Source organism: Sorex fumeus, unplaced genomic scaffold (assembly GCF_029834395.1).
Source record: "Sorex fumeus unplaced genomic scaffold, SorFum_2.1 ptg000122l, whole genome shotgun sequence".
Lineage (NCBI taxonomy): Eukaryota > Metazoa > Chordata > Mammalia > Eulipotyphla > Soricidae > Sorex > Sorex fumeus.
The window spans coordinates 22299180-22315890 of NW_026606179.1; the positions used below are offsets into that span (position 1 = coordinate 22299180).

Sequence of the window (16711 nt, forward strand, 5' to 3'; positions counted from 1 at the left end):
CTGTACTATCGCGCCGGCCCCTGTCATATATATTTAATGCCTTTACCACAAATAGGTGTGGGTTTCTACAATAAAAAAAACCTGTGTTTGTTCAAGGGGAATACAGTCCTACTACCCATGGTGACTAATTCTCCTTGCAGTTTGTAAAACAATTATTTTTGGTGCCACACGTGACTGATCTTAAGTTTAGTTCTATTTTTCTGCTAGTAGTTGCCTAATAATTTCCCTACCCCCATTTTGTCACTTGCTCCTCACATTCTAGTGAGAGTGACAAATACAGGAATCTGGGGAGTGCTAAGAGTTTAATGGAAGACAAAGTTGGTAGAGGCTCTGGTCTCTGGGTGTAGATATGAGCCTCAAAGGGAACAGCCAAGCACTCAAAAGGCAGGTGGGCACTGGGCCGGTGGCAGTGGTAGGGGAAGTTGAGGCCAGGGCTAGGTGAGGACAGGGTTGGTAATAACAAGGGCCAAGGAACAAGGCCCAGGAGTGGCTTCTAGGGTGTCTGCCAAGAATTTGAATGCTGTTATTCTTTCCCCCTTTGACCGGGGCCAACGGTGCTTAGGGCTTACTCTTGGCAGGGCTCAGAGAACTATATGTGGATCTGGGGTTCAAACCTGCTATACTATCTCCCCTGGCCCCATCCTGAAGACAACTTTTAAGGGCAGAGATTGTTAACTTTTGCAGGCCTAACTTCTAGCAAGGGCTTTCCCCTGTGTGCATTGACATTAATAAGTGCAGAGGTGGAAATTTTACTTCTGGGTCAGGAGAGCTCAACACTGCACTTGTTTGGTACACAGGAAGCTTGTACCAATGTCCAGCACCGCAGGGTCTCTGGAGCACCTCCACAAATGACCCCTAAGCAGAGCTGGGAGTAACTGCTGAGCCTCACTGGGCAGGGTCCACCAACCAACACTGTGAACAGAAACGATGTTCCAGAAACATTTCTTCCTCCTCACTCGCTCAGTTGGAGAATAAGCCATAGCCAGGATAAGCCACAACAGTTTATAAACCACACAGTGGTATAAGCCACAGCGGCCCAGGCCCACGCCTCCCTGAGGGCATCTCAGCTGTTACTGCTGGCAGCTAGATTCATAGGCACGTGTGCTTGTACAAAAGTGGGATATATTTTTTTTTTTTTGGCAGTTGAGGAACTGGCTGTTTTTTCCCTTGTTCCCCACAGGTCACAGCGACTGCATGGTAGATGGAGGGCCAGTCTCTCTAATGGCCAGCATGAGTCTCAGCCATACCATTCTCCCAGGAGATCCGAAGTGAGAAAAGTGTACAGAGACTTCAGTACCATGATTTCTCAGTTGGGCCAAGTACTTCCAAGGAGCTCTTGGGGTTCATGTAGAACACCTGTTCTGCTTGACCACCACCCCTCTCCCCGGCCTGCCGTCAGCTAGCATGCACCTAGTGTGGCAATACTTTTATCCCTACCATGGCTAAAACTCACAAGACAGGCTGGATAGAGAGAATAGGAGGTAAGGTGCTTACCTTTCATGTGGCCAAGTTCAGGTACCACATATAGTTCCCTGAATATAGGTGTGGCCCAATCTCCCTTTCCCGCCCACCCAGGCCCCCCCAAATTGGTGAACAGTACTGGGTACTTCTATTAAACAGGAACATTGTTTCCTTAGATAGCATTTTAAAAACTTTCTACTGTGTATCTTAGAATATTTATGTAGTCTTCCTATAATTGGCTGGAGCGATAGCACAGCGGGTAGGGTGTTCGCCTTACAAGCGGCCAACATGGCCGACCCGAGTTCGATTCCTCCGCCCCTCTCGGAGAGCCCGGCAAGCTACCGAGAGTATTCGATATGCCAGACACAGTAACAACAAAGTCTCCAATGGAGACGTTACTGGGCCCGCTCGAGCAAATCGACGATCAACGGGAGGGCCTTTACCTTTACCTTTACCTTCCTATAATTAGCTTTGTCCTGCGGTGTACTTGGAAAACTCTGGACCTTTGCCCCAAGCACAATTCCTGGGTATCTCAGCTGAAAGCCTGGACGGAATGGATACTGGTAGGTGATAATGTTCATGTACACTGTTTTTTTTTTTTGAGGGGGGGCAGATGGGAGGGTGGGAAATACTCAGTGGTGCTCGGCATAGTGATGTTGATGTCTGGGATACCTGGTCTAACGACAATGCTTTAAGTCTTTTCCTTACTCTTCACATAGACTATTCTGTAAGTTTATGGGGGGAAAAAATTCCAGTGAAGTGTAGCTGTGATCTAAATTAAAATGAGTTGAAATTCCCCAATAATCCAGCCTCTTTTTTTCCCCCCCTATACCTGTCAGGGTTTAGGGATTACTCCTGGAGGGGATCTGGGGATATATGTGGTGTCTGGATCAGCTGCATGCAAGGCCAGCACCCTGCCTGCTCCAACTCCTCCCTCGTCCTCTGTGGTCCCCATTTCAGCTCCCCTCACCCCTTTTGTGGTCCCCATTTCCTCCTTGGGCAGGATGGCTGAGCAGTTCAGTGCCCGTGCTTGGCTGGTGAAGGGTGCTGGCTGAACACGTTCTGTTGAGAGCTGATGAGAGCCTGCATCCTTCCAGCTGAGCTCTGCATGCAGATGCCTCTTCCAGTCTTGGCTTTCAGGAAGTCAACAGGAGGTTTGGTAGGTTTTCTACTTTCTGTTCTCTCAGCCCAGATCATTGTATTTTCCCAAACACTGCTCCTCATGCCCTCCTCCAAGAATTCAGCGCTAAGAATTCAGCGCTAAGTTTAACACTAAGAGGACAGGCCGACATAAGAACTACCTTGGGACCAACTTTTCAGAGTAATGAATGAATCAACCAGGGTTTCTAACATGGTATCTGCAGCAGATCATTTTAAACAGAGATACAAGATATTAAATGTGTATTTTTTAATAAAGCCAATAGTTATATTACTTATAGGAGCTTTAAAAGAAAGATACAAAATGTAGAGTTCCAGTTTGGAAGCATTAACTATACACACAACGTCCTGCTGATGCCCGAGCAAGGCTGCCGTGCCCGACCATGCAAAGGACACACACACACACACACACACACACACACACACACACTCAGACACACGTGCACACACACACACTCACGCGCGCTTTGGCAAGATTGCTCTGCCAAGCGCAGCACCTGGAATTACCAGTGTTCAGAGCGAGGTGGTGCTGAGAACACAGCACCTACAAGGGGACCACACAAAGAGCATCACAGTCTCACAACCCAGGGAGATGCAATTACAAAATGTCTTCATAGAGAAAAACAGACCGGAAAATGACAAATAGCAAGGTCAATGTCACCTGCACTGGGGTATCAAGGGCTGACCTCGGTCCAGGGTTAGGTCTTTGAGGAGGCACTATTAAAACAAAGGTACATCAGTTCAGAAAACTCGGAATACCAGGACCTGTGGACACATTACTGAGGGAAATAGAAAACTTTTTTTTTTTTACAAGTAAAACAGTCACACACAACAGCAACAAAGAAATTAGTGCACACACAGTGACAGCGAGCACGGACAAGAGCCACGCAGGGTCGGTGCAAAGCACGTGCCTGAAAACGTCTATGTACAAAACAGTTCTCTTGTAAACATGGTGAGGCGAATGTTCAGAACCCAGGGTGAGAGGATCGCACAGTCAGGCAGCAATGGCATCCCCACACAGCACAAAGGACAACACCTGAGGCCTGGAAACAACCTGGCAACAGTACTGAGGATTCAGATGGCTGGGCTCAGACACCCTACGGGTCCTCTATCATTAGTGTGTGTGTGTGTGTATATATAAATATATATATGTATATACATACATATACATATTCTTTTTGGTATTTTTAAATATAAATTTACTTATATCTGTAGAAAAATGAGAACATAAATGTGTTATTACAATCTTTGCTGGAAAAGCTTATATGGAGTTAGAAAGAATAAACCATTTATTAGTAGTTAACATATATTAAAATGGTTTAATGATTTAAGAAAATATAAAAAAAATATTAATACTGTAAAACTTTCATACCAGAAAATATTATGGATTCTTCTCAATTAGACTTTTTCAAAGATGAAATATGAAAAATTTAAATAAGTTTTATATAAAGAACTTTTGTAACCTCAATTAATGTACAGTGGGATGCCTATTCTATATAGATATATCTATTATTATTTCTCAATTTAAGCACCATTCAATTCTTCTGGATCCACTCGGCTGGGACTGGTTGGGATATTCCTAAATCCACAGGATGTTAATTAATGGCACATGTTAACTCAAAACAAGGTGTTTTTTTGTCTTTTTTTTTTTTAAGGACTAATCCCTATCTGCATCGCAACTGCTTTCTTGTCTTGAGCCAGCTCACAAATGTTACTGTAGTTTCAAGTGCAGGTCTGTCTGTGTAATCCCTGACCACACCGCCCACGTTTTGAGGCGGCTTGGATGCCTGTGGCCACGTGTGGCAGGCCTGGAGGGTGGCAGGTGCAGCTCCATCCAGGACATGGACTGCAGCCCACTGGCTCATCCCGTGCCCCACCAGGAATATGTCTCCGACATCAGCTCTACAATTCTGTTCTTGTAAAGCTGGCAAATGGGGCACCCCCTGAGTGAGGCTGGATGGTGAGGGGTAGCCTATGCTCGGGAAATATCGGTGATTGCTTCTGCTCACAAAAGTCCAGGCTTCGCCCATTTTGTGTTCACTTGATATAGTGTTGAGAAGACTTCCAGCCACTGTATCTGTCATCTTAAGATATTCAATCCATTTTAGGCAGGAGGTGTTTTAACTCAAAACCTCTGAAACCAGCCATACAGTACAATGACTGGTGCTGTGGGGGAGGAGGCAGGGAACAGAGAACAGTCAGTTTTGCTCACCCGGTGGGACTGCACACAGAAAAGCCCATTTCTGAGTGGGGCTGTGGGTCACCTGCTTCAGCATCACTGTAGGTGCCTCCTTGGCTCGAAGACCCACAGCATCCCCTAAGGAGGGTCAGAAGCCTGTCCCCCAAGGATGCCTTCTAGGTTTGAGAAGCCAGGCCTTAAAGGCGTGGAGCTGCCAACCACCCCCGTTCGGAGCATCCCTACCCAGGACAGGGATGCACTGGTCCTTTGGGAGGCTGGTGTCAGCTCTGGTGTGTTAACACTGGCCCCAAAAGGTCTGGGCAGGCAGGCCCTGGGTCAGTACTGGGGCAAATAGGCAGGCCTACGCTCAGCCTTTCCCGGGAAGGCCTTGAAGCCCTTGGGTGCTGCCTTGTGTGTTGGCGGGGGTGGAGGCTGCGGGGGCGTCTGCATGTAGGTGAAGGAGGTGGCGCTGCAGTCGCTGGTGGCAGCCCACACGGGGGACTGTAACATCTGCATGGTGTCGTTCCACTGGCTGCCCGGGCTGGCGACTGCATAGAGGGGTGTGCTGGGGCTGGGCAGCGGGGAAGGGTGTTGCCAGGGTGCCTTGGGTGGCCACGTTTTGGTTTTGTTATCCTGAGAAACAGAAGAGGGTTCTTAGTGGATTTCTGGCAATCTCAACTTTTTCCCCACCTCCCCAGATCCACCCCTCCCAAGGGTGACGGTGCGCCCTTCCCGCTCCCCACAGTCCTGAGGCAGCAATAACCAACAGTTCCTTGAAATAATACTCATGTCCTGGAGCTTCACTGCCCAAGACAGCAGACACTGCCCACATACAGCCAGTGCCATTGAAGAGAATCTCCAGTGAGCTAACATGTCGAAATTCTTTCCACAGAATCATGGAGAACAAGGGGTTTCGAGGCTTTCTTGGAACTTACGATTTGAGCTATTGCTCAGGATCTCTACCCCAGGAGGTCAGCCTCCCTTTGCTGGTGTAGGGCCCCCAGTACCTGGTTCATGTCTTCCTCTGTGGTAAGAAGAGGTGGGGAGGGCAGTGTGCTGGTCTCCTGCTCGCCACTGCTGTGCTTCCTGAAAGAACAGAGAGCTCAATGCAGCAGGACCTGGTTTCCCGAGAAACCAGGAAGGAAGTGGTGCTGCAGTCACTGGTGGCAGCTCACACGGGGGACTGCAGCATCTGCATGGTGTCGTTCCACTGGCTGCCCGACCTTCCTCCGAGACATCCCACCTGCTTGGCTCTGCAGTATTTGCTACTAATTCTAGGTTTAAGGTTCACTTCATGTAGCAGGTAGTGTGGACCCATACTGAATGGTGCATCCTGAGTTGTGACAGGATGGGGATGGAGGCAGAGATGTGAAGACAGGAGCTGATGGCTTTATCTGGACTAGGAATCTACCAGTGCTGGTGTGAATTCAAAACAAAGGCTGGAGCTGGAGAGACAGTATGTCTGTAAGGCACGTGCCTTACAAAAAAAGAAATAAAAACAAAAGTCAAGGCCAGAGAGATGGCTCAGTGGACTGAGTGCATGCATCCAACCTCCAGTTCTGCAGGGCCCCCCCAAATAATGCTGGGAGTCACTTCTGAGCAGAGCTGGGAGCAACTGCTGAGTACTGCCAGGTGCAGGCTCCAAATCCGAAAATCAAACCAAAAAAGAAAAAAAAAATCAACAAACTCACAAAAGGTTCTTAATTACTACTCACATGAGCAAAAATGTGTGGGAAATGTGGAATGCAAAAAAGCTAGCAGTATGAGAGCCGAGCAGAGCTTCTTCATGCTCCTATGTGCAGCAGTCTCATGGGTGGTGGTGGTGGGGGGGGGAGGGCAAAAGAGCTTCTGGTAATAAAAATTAAAAAAAAAAAACAAAAAAACTACCTCATGATGTCTCACTAATAAAAAAAAAAGCCTCTGGGGGCTTCCTACAGTGAAATCTTATATGCTTGGTCTCTGCTCCTTCTTAGTGCCCCACTGGGCCCCTTTCCTCCGAAACCTGACGCCCATAGCAGCGAATCCAACAATCTAACCTGCTGGGGGGGCAGCGTGTGTGTGTGTGTGTGTGTGTGTGTGTGTGTATGTGTGTATGTAAAGTATGTGTGTAAAATGTTATTCCTTGAGTAGAATTTAAGTTCCAGAGGAACTGGAAGAACAAAATGTGTCTGCTACAATGTGAAAAGAGTAAGTTTAATTTTTGGGCCTCTATTTCTTTAACTGTGAACTGGGGAGAAAATATTATTTACATTATGTGGTTGTTGTTATGGGCTGAACTGTGCCCTTCCTTTTCCACCAATTCCTAATGTTGATTCAAACACCCAGAATCTTGGAATGTAACTAGATTTAGAAATAAGATGTTTAAAGAAGGAATAATTAAAGGCAAAATGCCATGACTCCATGGCAGAACAGATGCCTCACTTATGAGGTCTTGGGTTCAATTCCTGGCACAGCAACAATTTAAAACAAGAAAGATACAATGATATCAATGAACTCTATCCAATAAAGCTGGTGCCCTCTTAAGACAAAATTAAGACACAAGCTGTCACAGAACAGATGCCTCACTTATGTGAGCCCATGGGTTCAATTCCTGGCACAGCAACAATTCAACAAAGTAAGACAGAATGATGTCAATGGATTCTATTCAATAAAGCCGGTCTCTCTTGAGACACAGGCACACGGAGGGCAGACCCTGTGCAGCTACAGGGGAAGACGGCTTTTTGCAGACTGACTCTGTTGACACCCTGACCTCAGTCTTCTAGCCTTCCCAACTTCAAGAAAAGAAATCGTGTTGCTTAAGTCCCGGTCTTTATTTGGTAGCCCTAGGGGAAAATCAGAGAGCGCATGGAGGAGCGGCTTAGGATCCGGATCTGCTAGCAAAATGCACCCAGCTGGTATGAGCAATCCCTGTCGCTGCCTCTGTGCTCCTTGACTTGGTACCCTTCTGCCTTTCTGTCAACAGAGTCAGTCAGTCAGACGTGGATGGAACAGTCCCTGTGTAGTGCTTAAAAGAGCGAGGGTGGTAATACTCTTGGGTACAACACTGGGATGAAGAGAGCCCCCCCCCCCGAAAAGGGAGTGCTGGGGCCATAACTTTCGGAATCTGTGCTCTAATGGCGCCCACTGCCTGGGAGCAGCCGGGCTTCTTTCCCACAGACAGCGCTGAGCCAGGCGGCCGGCCCTGAGGCTCTCCTCCCGCCACCTCCTGGAGCTGCTTCTCATGCCCACCAGAGTGTTGCACTTCCTTCTAACCAAATTCTTTGAGGTCAGGATCCATTTTAATTCTTGGACCACTTCTGCAAATATCTCAGATCTGCACCCACATTATCATCACATTTTTCACCTCATTCGGAGGTGATTTTAGCCACTTCTCTATTTGCCAAAAAATCTTTGGGTCACGGAGGGCCACACCCTCTTCTGGAGATGCAGAGCTGGCCTCTGCTCTGCTCTGCTCAGAACCTGGTAGTCCTGGCACTGCCTGTCCCACAAAAAGGGATGTTTCCTCCCAGTACAGAGCAGCAGCCAAGGATCCTGTCTCCAGAACCCTCCTGTGCCTTTCTCACTGGCATTTTGAATTCCATTAGAATAAGACCATTTCTTCAGCAAGAATCTTGTTTTGGTTTGGGGGGTTTATTAGTATTTTGGGGGGGAGGCGGGGGTCTGGGTGAGACACAGCCAGTAGTGCTCTCAGGGCTCACTCTTGGTTCTGTGCTCAGAAATTACTCCTGGTGGTGCTTGGGATATCTGAGGATCCAGCCTAGGACAGCTGCAGGCAAGGCAAGTGCCCTATAGGCTGTACCATCTTTCTGGCCTTGCCAGGAAAAGTTCAATCTAATAGTAAGTCCTCTGGGCATCAAGTTTGAAGGCAGCAAGGAGGTTGCAGGAAGAGGGTAGGAAAGGGCCCTGTCCCTCATGGGAGCCCGACTGAGAGTGACTGTGCACCTGCGCTTCCCCCAGGGGCTCACACTTGTGCGACCGGTCTTCTTCGGTTTAGAAATCTCTGCATACCTTCTTTGCTTGACAGCGGCTACGAGGTCGGGTCCTGAAAACATGGAGAATAAGCTGTCCCCGTTGGCAGAGGATGTCTCATCACTGGAGCTGGCTGAGTCTCCCTGGGTGCCCGACCAGCCACTGTGCAGACTCTCCCTGGAAGTCAGAGAGAGAAGCAGGTCCCAGGGCTGCTATAGCCAGCCTGGGCATCAAAGGGACAGCCCTGAGGCCACCCCCAAAAAGCGGTTTTTACACTGCATTTGTCATTCAACCCAAGGTCTCCCGTATCTCTCACAAGCATTTGAGCACTACTTCTTTTCCTTTATTACAAAAGTAATACACATTCCTCAGAAGAAATACAAATATCTATCTTCTTCAGAAATCTATGGTTTGAACATGAAATTTTATTTGGTGAAGAACATAGCTAATAAGGGTTACAACGGACTGAAAGCATGCAAGCATGTTCTGCTTGCAGGGAGGCCCACATTCAATCCCTGGCCCTGCCCGGTCCCCCGAGCATGCCAGGGGCAACCTCCACCTGCAGCACTTCCAAGTGTGGATCCACAGAAAAGAGCTGAGATGCTCTTAAGTTTTCTCTTTATCTTAAATAGTAGTAGTAGTAGTAGTATAGCAGTAAGAAGTGAGAAAAACTCAACCCAGCTAGAGATAAAAATTCATAGACTACTTCATGACACTGGTGCCTGCACCAGTGGCCCTTTGCTTCCTGCAGGTCACCAGGTCACAGCGGTCACCTGGGTTCTACAGCCATCTTCATCTCAGCTTGTAGACAGTATTTTGGATCCTGTTATTTCACAAACACCGTTTCACAGAATCCAGGGGGACACCAGGAAGTGAGCTCAGCAGGTTGGGTGCATGTTCAGCATGCTGGAGACCATGTTCAATTCCCAGTACTGAATGGTCTCCCATGGTCTCTGAGCATTCCTGGGAGCTATCCATGAGGACAGAGGTAGGAGCAGCCCCTGTATACTGCTAGGTGTGGCCCAAACACCAACAAAAGTAAAAAAAAAAGTCTTTGCTTAGAGAGAGGAAGAGTATCTTTAAAACCATCAATTTATACCAATCTATCCTCAAGGACACAGCAGGCCACTCAGCATTCTTCAGTCACCAACTGACTCCCTGAAGATGTGGCCATGTGACACTGCTCTCATATAGGAACTGGGAACTGAACTGCCTGATGAGAAGCAGGTAGACAATGGCCCTAAGGGGATGCCCGCGCCCGAAACCCAGCCTCCTGTCACACCCAGCACTTACCCTTCTGTGAAAAACTCTGGGAAAGGCCAGGTCCGATGGGCATCGTCCATGGGAGGCCAATTGCCCCGGAGGTTGCCTGGGCGGCGACCATGCTGAACTTGTCTCTTCTGCTGCATTGCCTGGCTCACTCCCGCAACGTAGCGTGCAAACTCTGGATCTGAACCCACTGTGTTAAGATAAAAAGGAATTTCTGGGTTGGGGCCAGCTTGGCCTCTTGTTTCATTCCTTTCCTTCTGAGATTTGTGCTGGTCACATGTGATAAAAGGGAAGTGGCGAGGCACTGCTAGGACTCGGCTTCATGCAATTGCCGGCTCTGTGATGCAGTGGCCTTCCAGGCAGAGTCTGCCTGGAAGTGTGTGCAGGAACAACTGGGAAGAACTAAGGGAGCACAGAGGCAGACACAAAAAACAGATGCCACTTCCTCAAGGGCCACCAGTGACCCTGGGTATTGAACAGATCTGTTCATGCAGTCTGATGATTGCAAGAGAGTCCAGGAGTACAACATTTCAGAACATACTCAGAGGTAGCTGAAAACACAGTGGACAGTGCATGGTAAGGCTGGGGAGGGCAGTGCACGCAGCAGAAGACCATTGGAGATGGCAGTAAAAGTAAGAGTAAACACTGTCTCGGGGTCTGCGATAGTAAACCACCCCTTACTCCATAGCGGGAAGGACACCAGAGCTTGTTTGTCAACCACTGCCATAGGACTGCATGGCTAGAGGGGGCCTCTTCCAACTGGCCTCCAAGAGGGGCCCTCTGACTCACTTGCCTTTATGTACTTCCTTTACATGTAAAAAGGGGTTTTACAGACAGAGTCCTCCAGTGGAGTCTGTAGGAAGCTATGCCACAGGCATCAAAGTCAGAACCCTTAGAATGAAGAGTTGGCAGGATCCTTAAAACCAAAGCCATAGAGAATGATTGTCTGGGTGCCAAAAAAAAATCAAAGATAGCAAAATTCTGCCAAACACTGCTAAAACTCTGAATTTCATTATAAGACTAATAAAAACTATAGACTCTGAGCACCAATGGAGAATGGTGCTATGCATATGGCAGTGGTGGCAGTCAGGTGAGTCTGTTCTTTCAGAAGGTAGGATTGTTTGCCCTACCTGTGCCCCTCATTCATCCACTCACCATGAAGAGCAAGGAAAAGCACATGAGTGCCCTAGAAAGAATTCTCAGAAGTCACAAGAAGACCTTTTCCTCCATTACCAATTGACTCTGTGGCCTGGGAAAGGGATGAAAAGGCTACAGAGCATCCTTTTTGCAAGTCTTGAGTCCTGCGTTCTATCCCCGGCACACATCATCTCTGAGTCACCAGGAATGAGCCCTGAGTACTGAGCTCGGAGTAGCCCTGCAAGCACAATCTAATGTGGTCCAAAATGAAATATATGGAAGTTGGTGCTGGGGAATATTTACCTCCCAGTGGTGATTGTTCGCCCCTTCAGGATTTGGGCCCAAACCTGGCTGTGCTCAGGGCTTACTCTTTGGGCTTTGTGCTCAGGGATTGTTCCTGGCAGTGCTCAGGGGATCATTTGGGGTGCTGTGGATCAAATCTGAGTTGGCTGTGTGTAAGGCAAGCACTTTGCCCACTGTGCTCTCTCCCTGACCCCATTTATCGATGTAACTATTTGCTACACTTATTCACAACACTTCACAGGACTCCCCTTGTGATGGGAATGTACCTACACTTAGATGTACCTTTTGCTAAATTTGCGGGAAAAAACAACCCATCTCTAGATATCTCTCTTACTTACATAGGCACACCTTGCCAGATTCACTCTGTTTGTTTAGGGGGCCATACCCATTCAAGGCCTTTCTCCTGGTTCCGCACCGAAGAATCACACCTGGTGGGGCTCCAAGAACCAACAGATATTCTGGGTACTGAACCCAGGCCAGGCCAGAGCATGTGGCTTGGAATCTCAAAATTTTCTGAAATCTCACGATTTTCAGAAGTTTTTGTTTTCTTTTTTTTTTTTTTTTTTTGCTCCATCTGGCAGTGCCTGGGGACCATATGCAGCTGCTAATTAAACCAGATTGGTTATGCAAGGGAAGCACCTTAACCCCTGCACTATTTCTCCAGATCCTTTCTAGAAGTTTATTTTTAGGTTTTAGAGCCACACACAGTGGTGCTCAGGGTTTCTTGTGGCTCTGTGCTCAGGGATCACTATTGGGGCTCAAGGGGACCATATACAGTGCTGGGGATCCAACCTTTGTCAGAGAGACAGCTTTAAAGGGCTGAGCACATGTTTAGCATGTTAGAAGCCTGGGTTCAATCTCCAGTCCAACATGGAGCCCCTGTAGAGTAGCCCGAAGCAACACTGGCTATGGCACAAAATAAACATAAAAACAATTATTTTGGGTATCAGAGATAGTACAGAAGGTAGGAAGCTTACCTTGCATGTGACTGACTTGCTTGAACCCCTGGCACCACATATATTTCCATACGTACTGAGGATATAGATACTGAGGAGCCAGAAAGCCTTTTTTTTTTTTAATAATAGAGAAATATATCTGTATCTATGTATTTTTCTTGAGCTAAAAGCCAAGAATAACCTCTGAGCATCCCACCCCAAACAACAAAAACATAATTAAACACTTTCACTTAAAAATTTCCCTTAGGGGCTGGAGCGATAGCACAACGGGTAGGGCATTTTCCCTGCACGCAGCCGACCCAGGTTTGATTCCCAGCATCCCATATGGTCCCCTGAGCACCACCGGGATTAATTCCTGAGTGCAAAGCGAGGAGTAACCCCTGAGCATTGCCAGGTGTGACCCCAAAAAGAAAAAAAGAAAACAACCAAAAATACTTTCCCTGGGGGCTGGAGTGATAGCACAGTGGGTAGGGCATTTGCCTTGTATGAGGCCGACCCTGGTTCGATTCCCAGCATCTCATATGGTCCCCTGAGCACCACCAGGATTAATTCCTGAGTGCAAAGCGAGGAGTAACCCCTGAGCATTGCCAGGTGTGACCCCAAAAAGAAAAAAAGAAAACAACCAAAAATACTTTCCCTGGGGGCTGGAGTGATAGCACAGTGGGTAGGGCATTTGCCTTGTATGAGGCCGACCTGGTTCGATTCCCAGCATCTCATATGGTCCCCTGAGCATCACCAGGAGTAATTCCTGAGTGCAAAGCAAAGCCAGGAGTAACCCCTGAGCATTGCCGGGTGTGATCCCAAAAAGAAAAAAAAAAAAACCCAACCAAAATACTTTCCCTGGGGGCTGGAGTGATAGCACAGCAGGTAGGGCGTTTGCCTTGCATGAGGCCAACCTGGGTCCGATTCCCAGCATCCCATATGGTCCCCCGAGCACTGCCAGGAGTAATTCCTGAATGCAGAGCCAGGAGTAACCCCTGTGCACCGCTGGGTGTGACCCAAAAAGAAAAAAAAAAAACCAAAAAAAAAACACCTTTCCCTGGGAGGCCAGATTGATAGTATAGCAGGTAGGGCATTTTCTTTGCACGCAGCCAACCTGGGTTCGATCCCCAGCATCCCATATGGTCCCCCAAGCACTGCCAGGAGTAACTCCTGAGTGCAAAGCCAGGAGTAACCCCTGAGCATCGCTGGATGTGACCCAAAAAGCAAACAACAACAACAACAACAACAACAAATCTTTCCCTGGGGCCTGAGGGTACTGGAGTAATAATATAGTGGGCAAGGCACTTGCCTTGATACAGCCAACTGTGTTTCGATTCCTGGTATCCCACATGGTTTCCCGAGCACTCCCAGGTGTGCCCACTGCCACCCCCTCCCCCCAAAAAAGAAACTTAAAAATATTTCCTTGGACTGGAGAAATAATACAGAGCGTCTGCCTTGCACATAGCTGACCTGGGACTGATCACTAGCATCCCATATGAGCCCCCTAGGAGTAATCCTTGATGCAGAGCCAGGAGTAACCCCTGAGCATGCCCAGTGTAGCCCTAGAACAAAATAAAACAACATTTTTTTCAATTTCTTTCCTTCCCTTTGTTGTGATCATGACCAGGGATCACACACAAGTGTGGTACTTACTAAGGGGTTGTACACAGGTTGTCAAGGCAATGCACTGGGGTCCCAGAAAAGCAGAGTTGCCAGATTGCACTCTACCACGTGGTGGCACTGGAGATCAAACCTGTGACACACACTTGCAAACCAGGCACTCTGCCACTGCACTATCCCCAGTCCTCTGGAGGTGAAAGTATTTTTTTTGTTTGTTTGTTTTTGGTGATACCTGGCAATGCTCAGGGGTTACTCCTGGCTCTGTACTCAGGAATTACTCCTGATTGGGAGACCATATGAGATGCTGGGAATCAAACCCAGGTCTACCACATACAAGGCAAATGCCCTATCTGCTGTACTACCACTCCAGTATTTCAGTTTTTTTCAGGGGGAGCCAACCTAGCAGTACACAAAGTTCACTCTTGGCTCTGAGCTCAGGGATCACTACTGGAGGTGCTCGGGGACCATATGAGATGCTGAGGATCAAATCTGAGTCAGCCACTTGTAAGGCAAACACCCTAACCACTGTATTATTGCCCTGGCACCTGAAAATCTTTTATTTTTTATAATAAATAAATACACACACACACACACACAATGTCTATATATACAGTATCTCTCCAGCTCCTCTACTTATACTTCACTTTGAAGGCCATGTGAACTATGAAACTTTGAGCCATTCATATATACCTTTGCTTAGCTTCACATCTGTCCTTTATGAGTCGAGGAAAAATATTCCCACTTACCTTCTGAGCATTCTCACCTGGCATTACTTCCCACCAGAGTAAGGAGGACTCTGTAAAGCAGGGCTGAGACATGGCCCTTGCCCGGGAAGGCTGTGGAACACCAGCTCCAGGAAGGACGTACTCAGTTGTCACTGGGGTGCATGCTTACATACCTGCAGGATCAAAAGGCAGAATCTCTCCCAGCATCCCAAAGACTCCGTCACTCTGGTCACGATTGGGCCACGTGTTGTTTCTCGGTCCCTGAGGTTTCTGTCCCAAAACCTCCGACATCACATTATCCATATAGCTGCTCACCAGCCCCAAGCTGTACAAGTCAGAACTGAGGTCCGCTATGCCAGGCCACTGGCCGAGAGGAGACAGACCCACTCCAAGAGGCTGGGATGGCTGCTGGGAGGAGCCATGTACCCATTTCCCAGGAGCCCGAGGCTGGGATGGGACCTGCTGCGGGCCAATGGGTTGCAGCAGGTGTTGGTAGTATTGAACCTGGGGCTGCTGCTTTGGGGACTGCTGCTGAGGGGTCAGTGCTGGCTGGGGTGGCAGAGGTGTGTGCGCCCCAGTCTGGGGTGGCCGCTGCGGAGGGGGCATTGTCAGTGGAGGATGCTGTGGCTGCAGGGCTCCTGCCTTCTGCTCAGTCACCATGGCTGTGGCAGAAGAATTGCGCCTCGTCACCAAGGGGGAGCCCTGATGTGACTGGCCCATGTTAAAGCCTGAGAGAAAGTCTATCACCTCTTGCATTTCTTGATCAGTTGGTAAGTTCATACCCTTTTCATCCTTGCCTTCATCCCCTGGAAGGAAGTTCTCACGCCTCTCCATGAGGAACCCGTTGGCCATCTGATGACTGGAATTCTGAGCTGACTGTGAAGGATCTGTAGTCCGAGGGAAATTCCCGATGTTCAAAATGCCTTGCAACCGTGTATCAATATTACTGGGCATTTTGGCCTTTTCTTCAGAACACCCAGCGATGAAAATGTTTTTGGAAGGGGTGTTTGGTATGGAATAATTCGTGCTGCTGCTAGAGCTGGTGCATGAAGCTTTCTTAGTGAGTCGGGATGTCAGTTTGGAGAATGTCCTCTGCAGGCCACCTGAAGATTTGTTTCCATTTCCAGTAGGCAGGTCGCTCTGATTCCCTAAATCACAGATCTCCCTCTGGAGCTGGATCTGTATGCAGGGCAAAGCTTGTTCTCTGTTTAAATAAAAATGAATTGGAAAAAAAAGACAAAAATTGGACAGTAAAATAAATCTTTGTCTTTAAGTGAGATTTTTAGCAAGAACAAAAGACTCCTCTGGTTAGTATTTGATTCACTGATTTTACAGTAAAATGAACGAACATCTAAGAGTTTTAAGTATACATAATCTCTTCACTTATCTGTATTTGTTGATAAAAATCTATAAGGGCTGGAGACATAGTACAGGAGTTGGGGCAGGGGCACTTGCCTTGCATGTGGCCAACCCAGAACTGATGATACTGGATATGCTCTTCTGAGTACTACAGTTCTCCAGGAGTGATCCATGAGCACAGAGCCAGGAGTAGGCCCTGAACACATGCAGGTGTGGCCTAAAAGCAAAACCAAAATCTACAGAGCCTGACAGGGCTGTGAAGACTTCATTAGCCCAAAGAGCTTGAGTAGCAGAGAGATAGCAGATGGGGGTCTGGAACTGGCGGAGACCGATCTGTGCCTGGAGAGTGGAAACTAGGAGCAGCAGACCCAGCAGTGGGACAAAAGAAGAGTCTACAGAGGGGTGGGGGACACCACAAGAGGTATAACACTATGTTCCCTATTTATGGTAGGGGCCATGCCCGGAGGGTTGAACCTTTCAGTTTGCTTTCCTCCATCTTTCCCCCCCACCCCCCAGCTCCTGGCGGGGCTTGGGGGGCCATATGGGGTTTCAGGGATCAAACCTGGGTCAGCCAGGTACAAGGCAAGTGCGTA

The 16711-nt window shown here is 48.1% G+C and overlaps 1 protein-coding gene across 6 annotated transcripts in view; it reads right to left on the bottom strand.

The window, feature by feature from the left end:
- Window positions 1-2845: 2845 nt before the first annotated feature.
- Window positions 2846-16711, bottom strand: part of GARRE1 (granule associated Rac and RHOG effector 1) — a 72313-nt gene continuing 58447 nt past the window's right edge. For all 6 annotated transcript variants that reach the window (XM_056135998.1, XM_056135997.1, XM_056135999.1 and 3 more), the window contains 5 exons: window positions 14933-15963; window positions 10061-10226; window positions 8807-8944; window positions 5806-5884; window positions 2846-5431 (listed from right to left, as the gene is read on the bottom strand). In XM_056135998.1, the coding sequence (XP_055991973.1) occupies window positions 5135-5431; window positions 5806-5884; window positions 8807-8944; window positions 10061-10226; window positions 14933-15963 (1711 nt within the window). In that variant the 3' untranslated portion in view covers window positions 2846-5134. The remainder of the gene's footprint in view (window positions 5432-5805; window positions 5885-8806; window positions 8945-10060; window positions 10227-14932; window positions 15964-16711) is intronic.